Source organism: Oryctolagus cuniculus, chromosome 9 (genome assembly GCF_051225735.1).
Source record: "Oryctolagus cuniculus isolate XC-2025 breed Fujian yellow rabbit chromosome 9, ASM5122573v1, whole genome shotgun sequence".
Lineage (NCBI taxonomy): Eukaryota > Metazoa > Chordata > Mammalia > Lagomorpha > Leporidae > Oryctolagus > Oryctolagus cuniculus.
Window position 1 is genome coordinate 78,941,408 of NC_142875.1, and position 14,344 is coordinate 78,955,751.

At 33.8% G+C, this 14,344-nt stretch overlaps 1 protein-coding gene across 10 annotated transcripts in view; it reads right to left on the minus strand.

Moving 5' to 3' along the window:
* Positions 1–14,344, minus strand: part of NBEA (neurobeachin) — a 732,675-nt gene that overhangs the window by 558,528 nt on the left and 159,803 nt on the right. For all 10 annotated transcript variants that reach the window (XM_070049020.2, XM_070049018.2, XM_051831739.3 and 7 more), the window contains exon 11: positions 6,149–6,257. In XM_070049020.2, coding sequence (XP_069905121.1) covers positions 6,149–6,257 — 109 coding nt within the window. The remainder of the gene's footprint in view (positions 1–6,148; positions 6,258–14,344) is intronic.

The window sequence follows — 14,344 nt, forward strand, 5'->3', positions numbered from 1 at the left end:
GACCTCTCTTTCTCTCTCTCTCTCTCTCTGGCTCTACCTCTCTATGTAAATTTCTTTCAAATAAATAAAATAACTCTTTATTTATTTTATTTATTTGACAGAGTTAGACAGTGAGAGAGAGAGAGACAGAGAGAAAGGTCGTCCTTCTGTTGGTTCACCCTCCAAATGGCCACCACAGCAGGAGCTACTCCGATCTGAAGCCAGGAGCCAGGTGCTTCCTCCTGGTCTCCCATGTGTGTGCAGGGGCCCAAGCACCTGGGCCATCCCCCACTGCCTTCCTGGACCACAGCAGAGAACTGGACTGGAAGAGGAGCAACCGGGACTAGAAGAGGGTGCCCATATGGGATGCTGGCGCGGCAGGCGGAGAATTAACCAAGTGAGCCACGGTGCCGGCCCAAATAAAATAAATATTAAAAAAAACATATGAACATTCACCTTTATAGGTAATCATGGAAGCATGCAAGATATTTTCATTTATTCAATTCAGTTCAACAAATATTTATGGAGGCAGGCACTGTTCTAGGTGCTGAGAATATAACAATAAGGAAATATAAAATATATACTTTCCCTGCTTTCACAAAGTCTTCTTTATTCTAGTGGAAATAAGAAGAAAATTAACAATGTAAAGCATTTCCGAATGGTCCTATAAAAACAGTAGAGTAGGGAGATAGTGATGATTATGAAAGTAATAGAACTTCCCTAACAACCAGTCATATAAGCAAAATTCTGAAAGTACAGAATCAAACCAGTTTATATCTGCAGAAGCAATGGGAAAAGGAAACACAGAAGACCAGAGATGGACATGTTTACCACTTCAGTTTTTAAAGGAAAGGCAAAGAGGCCTTGATTTGGCTGAAACAGAGAAAGCAAGAAGAGTGATGAGAGTTATATCAGGGGTATAAGACTTATGATTTCATTCTGACTGTGATGAGTAGTAAGATATGGCACATTTTAGTTGGACTGGTCTAACTGCAAGCAAAAACAGATATGTGATAGCTAAAAGTAAAAAGAGGATGATTTGTTCTAAGGTGGTATCAATAGAGATAAAAAGGAGAGGAGTAGTAAATAGGAAACAGTAATTGATTGCTAATAGATTCTGATAGTAGGACAATAGTTTGGATCCAGTATGTGAAAGGAAGGATTAAAAGGATTAAGGGTTTTTGTCTGCACTACCCATTTAATGACAATGCCATTAATCAAGACATAGAAAACTGATGAAAAAAGATCTGAGAGAAAAGTCAAAAGAAAAGTCTGGCTAATTTAGATTTGTGAAAATTATTAAACATGCAAGAGGAACTTAACTGAACATGGGAGAAACACTTGAGAGTAATTAATATTTACAAGATAATGAAGGCTAAGGAAATGGATATGCTCAAATAGAGCAAGGTACTACTATAGACAGAGAAAGAGAAAGATTCAGTACAAGGAAAAGGAAGACTTCAGCATTTAGAAAGAAGAACTATTATAAGAGAGAAAAAGAGGCTAAGAAAGTAGAAAAAACAGAGAAACTTACTACAAAACATATCAAAGAGGTCAAATAACATGAAGACTAAGAAATAATCACAGGATAATGTATGAAAGCCACTGCTTCCAGTGACATGAACCATATCAAGGGAAGTGCAAGCATAAAAACTAGTTTGGAATAACAGTAGATTTAAGACTAAATGGGGTGCTGGCACTGTGGCACAGCAGGTAAAGCTGCCACCTGCAGTGCTGGCATCCCATATGAGTGCTGGTTCAAATCCTGGCTGCTCCACTTCCGATCCAGCTCTCTGCTATGGCCTGGGAAAGCAGTAGAAGATGGCCCAGGTCCTTGGGCCCCTGCACCCACGTGGGAGACCTGGAAGAAGCTCCTGGCTCCTGGTTTTGGATAGGCACAGCTCCAGCTGTTGCAGCCAACTGGGGAGTGAACCAGTGGATGGAAGATCTCTCTCTCTCTCTCTCTCAGTCTCTTTCTCTCTCTAACTCTGAATTCAAATAAATAAATAAACGTTTCAAAAAAAACTTAATGGGAGTTCAGGTACATAAAGAAGGTTTAATAACTAGAAGTTAATTATTGAAATTCATCAAATTAATAAAAATATATAATCGCCATAATCTTCTCAAGCAATGTAGAACTGCATTTGATAAAATTCAGCATCTGTTTATGATAAATAAAATTCTTAAAACTAGAAATAGTTCTTTGACTTAAAAATCTACAAAAAGTAGTCTTTAGTAAATCTCATACCTGTTAAAAGCATTATCGTGAGAGCAGGAATACGACGTATAACCACAATTAAAACTTCAACACTATACAAGAAGTGTGATGATACAATAAAACAAGAAGAAGGATAAATAATAGAAAGGAAAAGACAAAACCCATCATTTTTGATGATATTATTGTCTACAAAGAGAATTCTGAAAAATCTATAGACTACCAGAATTAACAGAGGAAAAGCAACATTTGTATGTACCACTTGAATTTAAATACCAATTATGTTTCTATACACCTATGACAAATTTGAAATTGGAACTTTGAAAGCATAACATAAAAAATATTTTAAAATTTTTTTTAAATCCCTCAATTAAATTATCAAAAGATAAATATCTCATCTTTTTAAATGAGCAAATATGTGAAGACATTTTTCCAAAGAAGATACATCAATAAATACCCCAAATGCACATGAAAACAGGCAGTAAGCACATGAAAAGCATTCAACATAGTTAGTCATCACAGAAATGCATATTTTAAAAAACATGCCATTTCACATCTACTAGAAGACTAGGATCAAAAAAGATAGGCAAAATTAATGCATTAAGGATTGGAAAAATTGGAACCCTCAAATTCTGTTAGCAGGAATGTAAACTGACGGATTTTGGGAAGCACTGGCAGTTCCTCATATGGTTAAACATAGAACTCAGAACTGCTTAGTAGCATCCATTCAAGAGCAATGAAAACCCATTGTTAATAAAAACCTTGTACATGAATACTAATAACAGCACTGTTCATAATAACCAGAAGATAGAAACAAGACAAATGTCTGTCAAGCTATGAGTTTGTTTTTTTTTTTTTTTTTTTTTTTTTTTTTTTTTTTTTTTTTTTTGACAGGCAGAGTGGACAGTGAGAGAGAGAGACAGAGAGAGAAAGGTCTTCCTTTTGCCGTTGGTTCACCCTCCAATGGCCGCCGCTGCAGCCGGCGAACCGTGCTGATCCGATGGCAGGAGCCAGGATCCAGGTGCTTTTCCTGGTCTCCCATGGGGTGCAGGGCCCAAGCACCTGGGCCATCCTCCACTGCACTCCCTGGCCATAGCAGAGAGCTGGCCTGGAAGAGGGGCAACCGGGACAGAATCCGGCACCCCGACCGGGACTAGAACCCGGTGTGCCGGCGCCGCAAGGTGGAGGATTAGCCTATTGAGCTACGGCGCCGGCCCAAGCTATGAGTTTTTAATAGATAAAATCTAGTATAAACATGCAATATTATTCAACCATAAGGAATAAAGTTTTGCTATTTGCTATAACATGGATGAAGCTTGAAATCTTGATTATGCAAAATTATACAAAGCAAAATAAGCCATATATAAAATAAAAATAATTAAGTGAGTCCACTTACATGAAAAATCTAGAATAGGCAAAGTCTTAGAGACATAGATGTAAATTACAGGCTGCCTACCTGTGGGTATCTTGAAGGTTTATAAGGATAATTGGTAAAGGCCATGAACAAGGCATTTCTCAAGAGAAACAAGACAATGTAAAATATGTGTGTTCTGTGTGTTTGTATGTACATAAGTGTGTATGTTTAACCTCATTCAAAATACTGAAAAAATACAAATTAATACACCAATGGGATACAATAAGAAATATTCAAATGTTCAAAGAAAACTTGTATTATAATAATAAATTTCAAAATATTTACAGAAAAATAAATTTATCTTTTAATTCCATTTTCCTTCTTTTTGACAGCCTTTGCACCCACTATATTGACAGTATAATTTAAAGGATGTTAACTATTCAAGTACTCTTGAGAAAGAAAAAGAAAATATATCTTTCTGTTTTGAAATTTTTAAACAATATCTTTAAGTTTTAAGTGTAAAAGAATTCTGACTTTATAATTATACTGAAAAATCAGTACACAGATGAAAAAGCATCCTGAAAATTCATCTGCCATACTCATTAATCTAACAAAGGCATTTCATAATATCTACTTAATACAGAATACAGCATATCATATAACTCCTAAAAATAATTCAAAACACTTTAAATGTATGAAAACAGCATTCCTCCTCTAAGTAAATAAACTAGTAGTTGGGGCAGGGGCTCTGGCATAGCAGGTGAAGCGCTGCCTGCAGTGCTGGCATCCCATATGGACGCTAGTTTGAGTACCGGCTGCTCTAATTCTGATCCAACTCTCTGCTGTGGCCTGAGAAAGTAGCAGAAAATGGCCCAAGTCCTTGGGCCCCTGCACCCATGTGGGAGACCTGGAAGAAGCTCCTGGCTTCTGGCTTAGGACTTGCTCAGCTCTGGCCATTGTGGTCATTTGGGGAATGAACCAGAGGATGGAAAGTCTCCCTCTTTGCCTCTCCTCTCTGTGTGTAACTCTGACTTTAAAATAAATTTAAAAAAACTTAAAAAAATAAATAAACTACTGGGTCTTAATGAAGTTCTTAATGTTACAGGAGAAAAAAAGCTTCAATAAAGAAATTATACCAATGATGGATCTATCTGATAATCTACCATCCCGTAATCATCAATCATTAAACAAACATTAGCACTTGTTTCAAAGATCAGGTATACATATTTCAAATATTAAACAACTGAAGATGAAATGACAGGTACTTCCAAAAGTCTTCTCAGTTTTATTCCCCAAGGTAAAAATTATTTTATTCCTCTTATTTGATAGCTTATCTGTTTTTCTCAAGTGGTTTTCAGAGAAGCTGAGAATTAAAGAGTTAATTGATAAGAAGAGATTTGACAGTACTAATTGTGGGAGACAGATATGTCTTTGAAAAAATAATACTATTATTCATGAAATCTCACATTAACATTTAAAGAAATTATGTAACAAAGGTAAACTCTTGTGAAACATAATTAAATTTCAGCATTTATTATCATAAGAGTACAGTTTTAACATTAGCAAAGGAGGCTGGCATAAATGACACAAATTGGAAAAAATAAGCCCATCTAATTCTAATTAAATTGTTTAAATGACATATTAATTTTAGGGAGCTACTTGAGATATCTGAATATATAAAAAGCTGCAACAAGGAGCATCAAATCATGTTTCTGTTAGTACAAAATAAGGATCTGAAATAATTTAAAAATAAAGCAAAAACTAAAAAGTAAATCCACCTAAACTAAATATCACCATATTTTTTCCTATTTAAACATCTGATACTTTATTTGTTCATGTTAATGTAATATTAACATGAGACTCAATGTAGTTCATTGACACAATTCCAATATAATGATATTCCCTTCATCCCCACTCCTTCCCTATCATTCTCCCACCCTTCCTTCCTCCCTCTCCAGTTCTTTTTCTTTCCTTTCTTTTCTCATTTTTTTTTCTCTATCTTTGTCTCTTTTTCTCGCCATCTCTCTCTCCCTCTTTCTTTTTCCACTATAGTCAAGGGCTAATATTTCACTAAATATAAAGACTGTCATAAATAAAAAGACTATTTCAGCAGGAATATAGGCAAGGGCTATACAAACAATAATCAAATGTAAAGATAACCATTTTACCCATAAACAATAAATCTTAAAATAAACGCAGATCATTAAAACTACAGTAGCATTTTGACAAAGATTACACATAACTACATTTGTAGCAATATCAGCACACACAGGTATTTCTTTCCGTCTTTTTGAGTTTTTTTTTTCTTTCTAAATTCTAACTCCAATTAAATGATATCCCATATTTTAATTTTAGCTTCCATTAAAGGAGAACATGCAGTTGGTTTTTCTATTTCTGGATTATTTCACTAATTATACTTTTACTATCCACTTTTATTTCATGTCTGTACTTATGTATAAATGTATAATGGCTTGTGAATGAGCAAACATTAGGATTATCCAACTGTCGAACAGGGAAACGAGAAACAAAATGTAATTAGTGATTCTTAGTTGTCCAACTTTGAAAGATACATAATGAAATCATTAATATATGTCACTTACCTTTTCAAGTAAGTAGCCAATGACTAAAAAGCCTTTTCCACCCAGCATCTGTTCTTGCATGGCTACTGAGCTTTTAAGTAGTTCAACCAGGAATGCCAAAAGAGTAGCACTGCATGTAAAGTACAGATAATTTCATTATGCAACCATTAAATGTTTATTATAAACATAGTATTCCACTCTAGTATTTTATTATGAATAAGATAACAACCATAATTTACCTTATATTATACAATATATTTTCTCACAAGTATAAAAAGTTTTCCCCCTTTTCAACCATAACCATGTTTTTTTATTCCTCCATAAAATGGCAAGTTTATCTGTATATAAATGTGTATATATATATATATTTGTTCAATAAATTTAAGATAAGAAACACACACGTATGTCATTTTTCATAATAAAAACTTCTCATAATTATTTCTTGAATAACAACATTTTCTAGAGAATTTTTAAGTATGTATTTAATACTGCTTTAGATGAACACAACTTTTTTTTAAATAAAATGTTTCATTTAGACCTATTATTTAAAAAGACTTTGCTGAAATAAAATCCAGAGAAATATGCAACATGTCAGTTGTATCCAAGTATGCCCTCAAAAAAGTTCATGAGAGCAGGGGAAAAAAAAGATTTGTGTAATATTGAAATGAAAAGTGGCAATTAATTAGTGTATACACAGACACATAAAAGCACACAAAGATATGTTCCAAAGATTACACACTTGACATGGCTGTTGAATGAATGAATGAAGAAACAAAAGGAAAACCAATTAGCACATTGAATTAATGTTTGATAATGTATTACTGCACGAAGTTGCATGTGACAAATTTGACCAACAGCACTGATACATGAATACAGAGTCCCTAAAACTGAAATACATATTTCTTCATTGTATATCATTACTATAGTATACAATAAATTGCTAAAAATCATCTTTATTAGGAATTAAACTCTACTAACAATGTCTTTAATATAACTTAAATTACCTGGTTATAGTCAGAAGGGAAAAACCACAAATACAAGTATATTTTAAATGTAGACATACTCATTATTACAAGTTATTAAGAAAATTTGGTAATGAGGAAAATTTTAAAATTATTTAAGCCCAAAAGCAATCTTAAATTATTGTAGTCGGAATTAGTCTAACTCTTATGGTTTCAAAATGATTGACAACACATTTCTCTGATACTGAAGATATTTCTGTTCAAGTCAGAACTGTTCTCCTAAGAATTAATAGCAAAACTATCATTAGCATTATTAAAATTGATAGACTGAATACATAATGTCAGCTGAAAGTACACAGTATCAGGAAATAAAGTACTTCATTACAGGAAATTATGATTCTATTATTTTAACTGGATCTACATCTTTAAAACACAAAGAAATAAATTAACATTACAAACCAATAATATTCTTTTACTCTGTCCTTAAGTCAAAGGTAGATATTTACAAGAAAAACACAAAACACTGAAGAATCCCTTGGGAATTTTTAAAGTAATTCTCTAAAGAAGTACAGCTATTAAGCAATCTAGTCCATTTTAAATTAACTGAATCAAAGCCAAGTTCACTTCACAAATAACTGCTTAAGTAGTATATTACATATAACAATTCTGCCTAAATGTTTGAAATTACTAAAGAAAAATACCAGTCACAGATTACCCAATTTCCTAATCTGTTCATGGAATTCTTACCTACACCCAAGTTAGTGATTTAGGGAGGAAGTGGATTCCTAAACATCAGCACTGCCAAAAACAAAGACTATACATGTCTCACAATGGTCCCTATGGTCCATAAAAAAAATGCAACAAAGTATTTCTTACAATAAATCACCCTCTAATGCAGAACCACATAAAATTATAAGGACACCAGTTTTTAAATTCTTTCATGTCACAAGAACTACTGATTCTGAAATATCTAATGAATTAATTCAGACCTCTAAACAATGGCTAGTTCTATTACAAAAATGGAACTATTAATTTTATTAAATTATAAAATCTTAACATATGACCGCTGTTCAAAAAAGTAACTTCTCTTCAGTATTAACCATGACAACAATTTAAAAGTCATTCACTGATCAATTACTTTACACCTAAAACTCAATGCAATAGTAATACCACATCTTTAAAAAAAAGTGTTTAAAAAGTCTTTAAAATAAAGTATATTTGACATGGTGGACGTAATAGTAAATAGATGGCCATCTTCGAAGAGGTACATTTTCAAACATAATTTAACAAACTTACCAGTAACTAAAATGCATCGGATTGCTGCAGGGCTCACAATAAACTTGCAAAATTCTGTGTACTGCCATACAAAATTTCTCTCCATTCTTGCCTATTTCCAACTCCCCTAGATACAAAGGCAAATATAAAGGATACTTCAGCCCATTCCTATATCTCCTACATACCACTTCCTGTCTAGAACACATCAGTTCATCTGTAGAGGATCTAGGTTTATAGGATAAAGCAAAAAGCAAGTATCTGTGACAGCCAAACCTAATATACACAATATAGAAAATTCTCTTGAAAAGTATAGCAACCAAGGAATAGATTTTTAGAGGAATATTTTATTTAAAAGACAAAAAGTATGCTGATTATTAATCATTATATAAAACTGCTAAACTTTTCAACAGATAGTACTATAACATATCATGTTCTGTAAGAAGCAATTCTATTTCAGGAATAGTTAAGGGTTTATCTATTCTGTCTCCTTTTAAGGAAAAGGACATGGAAAATCTACAGGTATTATGGTTTTTCTTTTCAAAATAATTACTACCTGCCAATTCTTAATAAGCTTCAATTACACTTGGAAATGATATTTATTTCAAATATCATTTTTGAAAGGGCTAGAACTTAGGGAAATAATGAAACACTATAAAAATACTAAAATAACTTAGCATATTCATAATGTCTCCAGTGCTTCCTATTTCACATTAAGATATACCACAACAGTCTTGGCCCCAAATACCGATAATATATATTGATTATGAACAAATAGAACTAATTGTTTCTAATGAAAGTATATATACTACATTTTATTTCATTAAAATTTACAAGAATGTTTTGATATTTTACTATAACTTTATCTATTTTATATATTTAATTTTTTTAAAAAAGCCAATGTAAAATTTTCATGTAATAGGATCCTAAAATTTTATTATTTCTGAGATAATACTATTATTTAGAGATGCAATGTATCATAAAGATAAATCTAGTTTTAACTGAAATAAGAATGAATATACAGTATAACCTAAGTTCAGTTCAAAGGCAGCACTTAGAAGACAAAAACTGGATATTCAATTTGCTTTATATTAAAACAAGCAAATTACCATAACTAGCGTTGACTTTTAAAGTAAACATTTTCTATTAATAAGAATCAAACTAGCTTCTGGAAAAATTAAAGATTCCCCCTGAGATCTAATACTTCCTCCCACTTTAAAAGGAAGTCATCAATCTCTTGAGAAACATGGTAGGGAAAGTAATTGTCAGTAAAAATTCAGAAGTAGTTAACTTCCAATTAAGATTTAAGATATCAGTAAAATGGGGAAACTCTTTTGACCATTTTCAGAAGGTTTAACCTCGAAACCAGCCTATTTTAGTATTAAAATACACTGAAATATTTTAAAATATTAAAATTATATAAAATATCTAATTCTAGAGTTTCCATAGTATTTATCTCACTATAAAACCTTCCTAGATGGATGGAACAAAACTAAATGAAATCAACTCAAATGCATATTCAAGACAATGTCTGATGACAAAAAAAAAAAAAAACTCACAATTAAGAAGAATTAACTTCTCACAGTTCAAAATTACAAAGTCTAAACCCAAGCTTTCTCATTGCAGGCACATTTAACAGTTACTTTTAAACAAAATGCTCCTGAATTTGCCATCTTAAAGACCACTGACTAAGTATGCGATAAAAATTTTGACACCCACACTGTCAACACTCATCAATGCAGACATTAAGAGGAACTATAAGCCAAAGTAGGTAAGATACATTTATCTGTGGAGTCAAAAAAGAAAAACAGTGAAATGCAACACAATAAAATATAAGGACAGATGGAATAAAGAATAACACATAAAATCACTTAGCCTTCCCTTGGCAATGAAATCTCTCCTCAGTAATGTCTTTTTTTTTTTTTTCAATATAATAAACAGGCAGCCACAACTATACACCGATTTGCCACCATTTTCATAGATATTTAATAATACACTCTATAGAACCTATTAAAAATTAAGTTGTAGTATTTATGTCTTCCTTTGTTTTGTAATAAATTTTCTCTTTATGTTTTAAGTGCCTACTTTATTTCTGAAAAAATAGCAAAAAATCCAAATCTAAAAAGTTGAGACTGAAACATGTCATGTTGTTGAAAAGAAACCAAATTTAAAATTGTACACTTAAAAAAATTAATTCTAAAATCCTATAATATGTTGTAATATAATGGTACATAGTATCTAACAGAATTTACATAGTTTTAAAACAAAACAGCCTTTACCAAAAACTGTCAAATATAAAAGAACTTTCAAAGCCTAATGTTTTTACAGTTTAACCCATCTGAGATACATCATCTCTTACAATGCACTATGTGTCCTAATCCCTTTACAACAACGTCTTGGACATGCTGCAACCAGAAGCCACCACTGTAACTATGGAAGAATGAATATTTTAGAAATGTACTGATGGAATTTCCAAACTGAAAGAGAACCTTAGAAATTCAAAACTGGAAAGAAAAAAAAAATAACAGAAGTATATTGTAATTACATAGAGATGATCTTAGCTATTTATGCATACAATAACATCCATCAAGGTCAAAAATGTCATGGCAGGAAAGTCAAATGGCTAATCCTTCAGCCAAATCCTCAGTCTATCAGACAAAAGGAGAATTAATAGCATACCACAGAAATGATGAAATTGTCAAACACAAGAAAATAAACAGGAAAGCATGCAATTACTCTAAAAACAGAAACAGGTATTTGATACTTGTGTTAAGTTTTTATTATTTTAATTAATTATATTATTAAATTACCATTAATTGATAAACACAGATATTTTTTTTCCCTTCAGTTTGCCATTCTAAGAATGCTAACTGATTCAGAGCTCTCTCTTACTTATGGCTTCATTTCCACAGTTTTAATTACCTGTGGTCAACTCTAGTTAGAAAGCATTAGCTAGAAAATTCTAGAAATAAATAATTCATAAGTCTTATACTATGTATTCTGAATAGTGTGATGAAATCTTACACCACTAGGTCCACCCTGCCAGTATGGAAAACATCCTTATGTCCAACATATCCGTCCTGTACACATTACCCACCCATTAGTCACTTGGTAACTAACTTGGTTATTAGACAGTCAAGATAGTGTAGATGTTGTATTTAAGCAACTGTTTACTTAACCATGGCTCCAAACTGAAAGACTAGTAGTGCAAATGAGGCACATGGACATAAAACATGAAAGATTTTTTTAAAATTTTATTTAAAGTATACAAGTTTCATATATACAGATGTAGGAACACAGTCACACTTCCCACCGTAACCTCCATCCCACCCATGTTCCAGCCATTCTTCCTCCTCCCTCTCCCATTCCCACTCTTAATTTTCACAAAGATCTATCTTCAATATACTTTTTACTCATAAGGTTAACCCTACACTAAGTAAAGGTGTCAACAAATAGTATGAAGGAAAAAAAAAAAAAAAACACTGTTCCTCAACAGTAGAGATAAGGGCTTGTAACAATCATTGAATCTCAAAATGTCCATTTTAGTCTAATACTCTACGTTTTAAGTAACTCTATTAGGTTAGCCCAGGTCAGGGAAAACAAATGATACCTATCTTTTTAACACTGGCTTATTTCACTAAGTATAATGGATTCCAGTATGATCCATTTTGTTGCAAAACAAACACATTTCTTTTTTTTTTTTTTTATACAGCTGAGTACTACTCCATAATGTATACATACCATAATTTCTTTATCCAGTCATTAGTTGATGGACATATTGGTTGATCTTGAATTGGGCTGCAGTGAACATGGAGGGGTTCAGATAACTTTCATAGGCTGATTTTTTTTTTTTTTACATTTAGGTAAATTACCAGAGGGGGATGGCTGAATCATATGGTAAGTTTATATTCATATTTCTGAGGTATCTCTATACAGTCTTCCACAGTGGATGCACCAGTTTAAATTCCCACCAAAGATGGATTGAGGTATCTTTTCCCCTACATCCTCACCAGCATGTGCTGTTTGCTGATTTCTGTATGGCAGCCATTCTAACTGGGGTAAGATGATGCTTCATTGTGGTTTTGATCTGCATTTCCCTGATGGCTAGTGACCTTGAGCATTTTTTTGAGTGTCTGTTGGCCATTTAATTTTCCTCTCTTAAAAAATGCCTGATCAAGTCCTTTGCCCACTTCTTACTCTGTTGTTTGCTTTGTTGTTGTTGAATTTCTTATGTTCTTTATAGATTCTGTATATTAATCCTTTATCAGTTGCATGGTTTGCAAATATTTTCTTCCACTCTGTCAGGTGCCTCTTCACTTTGCTAAGTGTTTCCTTTGCAGTGCAGAAGAATCTCAGCTTGATGTAATCCCAATTGTCAATTTTGGATTTGCTTGCCTGTGCTTCTGGGGTCCTTTCCTTAAAGTCTTCACCTATGCCAATGTCTTTCAGAGTTTCTCCAATGTTCTCTAGTAATTTGATAGTATCCATTTTGAGTGGATTTTGGTATAAGTTGTAAGGTAGGAGTCTGGTTTCATACTTCTGCACGTGGTGATCCAGTTTTCCCAGCACCATTGGTTGAAGAGACTGTCCTTGCTCCAGGGATTGATTTTAGCTCCTCTGTCAAAAATAAACTGGTTGTAGATGCACGGATTGATTTCTGTAGTTTCTATTCTTTTCCATTGGTCTACTCATCTGTTTGTGTGCCAGTACCAGGCTGGTTATTTTTTAAAGATTTATTAATTCATTTGAAATGCAGAGTTACAGAGTCAGAGTCAGGGAGAGAGAGGGAGGGAGGGAGGGAGGGAGGGAGGGAGGGAGGGAGGGAGGGAGGGAGATGTCTTCCATCTGCTGGTTCACTTCCAAAATGGCTACAACAGCTGGCGCTGAGCCAATCCCAAGCCAAGAGCCTGGAGTTTCTTATGTTTCCAACATTGGTGGCAGCGGTCTAAGTGCTTGGGTCATCTTCTGTTGCTTTCCCAGGCACATTAGCAGGGAGCTGGAGCAGAAGTGGAGAAACTGGGACTCAAACCAGTACCCATTTGTGATGCTATCACTGTAGGCAGCAGCATCACCTCCTATGCCACAGCACTGGCTCCACCAGGCTGTTTTGATGACAACTACCCTGCAGTGTATCTTGAAACTGGTATTGTGATGTCTTCAGCTTTGTTTTTGTTGTATAAGATTGCTTTAACTTTTTGGGTCTCTTATGTTTCCATATGAATTTTAGTATCTTACTTTCTAGATCTGATAAGAATGACCTTGCTATTCTGATTGGAATCACATTGAATCTGTGAATTGCTTTCAGTAGTGTGGACACTTTGATAATATTGATTCTTCTAATCCAGGAACATGGAAGATTCTTTCATGTTTTTGTGTCTTCTCCTATTTCTTCCTTTAATGTTTCGTGATTTTCAGCTTAGAGATTTTTGACATCCTTAGTTAAATTTATTCCAGCATATTTAATTATTTTTGTAGCAATTATGATTGGGATTGATCTTAGAAGTTCTCAGCCGTGATACTGTCTGTATATAAAAAGGCTATTGATTTTTGTGTGTTAATTTTATATTCTGCTACAAAAACTCTTGTATGAGTTCCAATAGTCCCTCAGTGTTGTCTTTTGAATCCCCTATATATAGAATCATGTCACCTACAAAACGAGATAGTTTGACTTCCTCCTTTCCAATTGGTATCCCTTTGATTTCTTTTTCTTGCCTAATGGTTCTGGCTAAAACTTCCAGGATTATATTAAATACAATGGTGGGAGTGGGCATCCATGCCTGGTTCTGGATCTCAGTGGGAATGATTCCAACATTTCCCCATACAATAAGATGCTGGCTGTGGAGCCGGCGCCGCGGCTCACTAGGCTAATCCTCCGCCTAGCGGCGCCGGCACACCGGGTTCTAGTCCCAGTCGGGGCGCCGGATTCTGTCCCGGTTGCCCCTCTTCCAGGCCAGCTCTCTGCTGTGGCCCGGGAGTGCAGTGG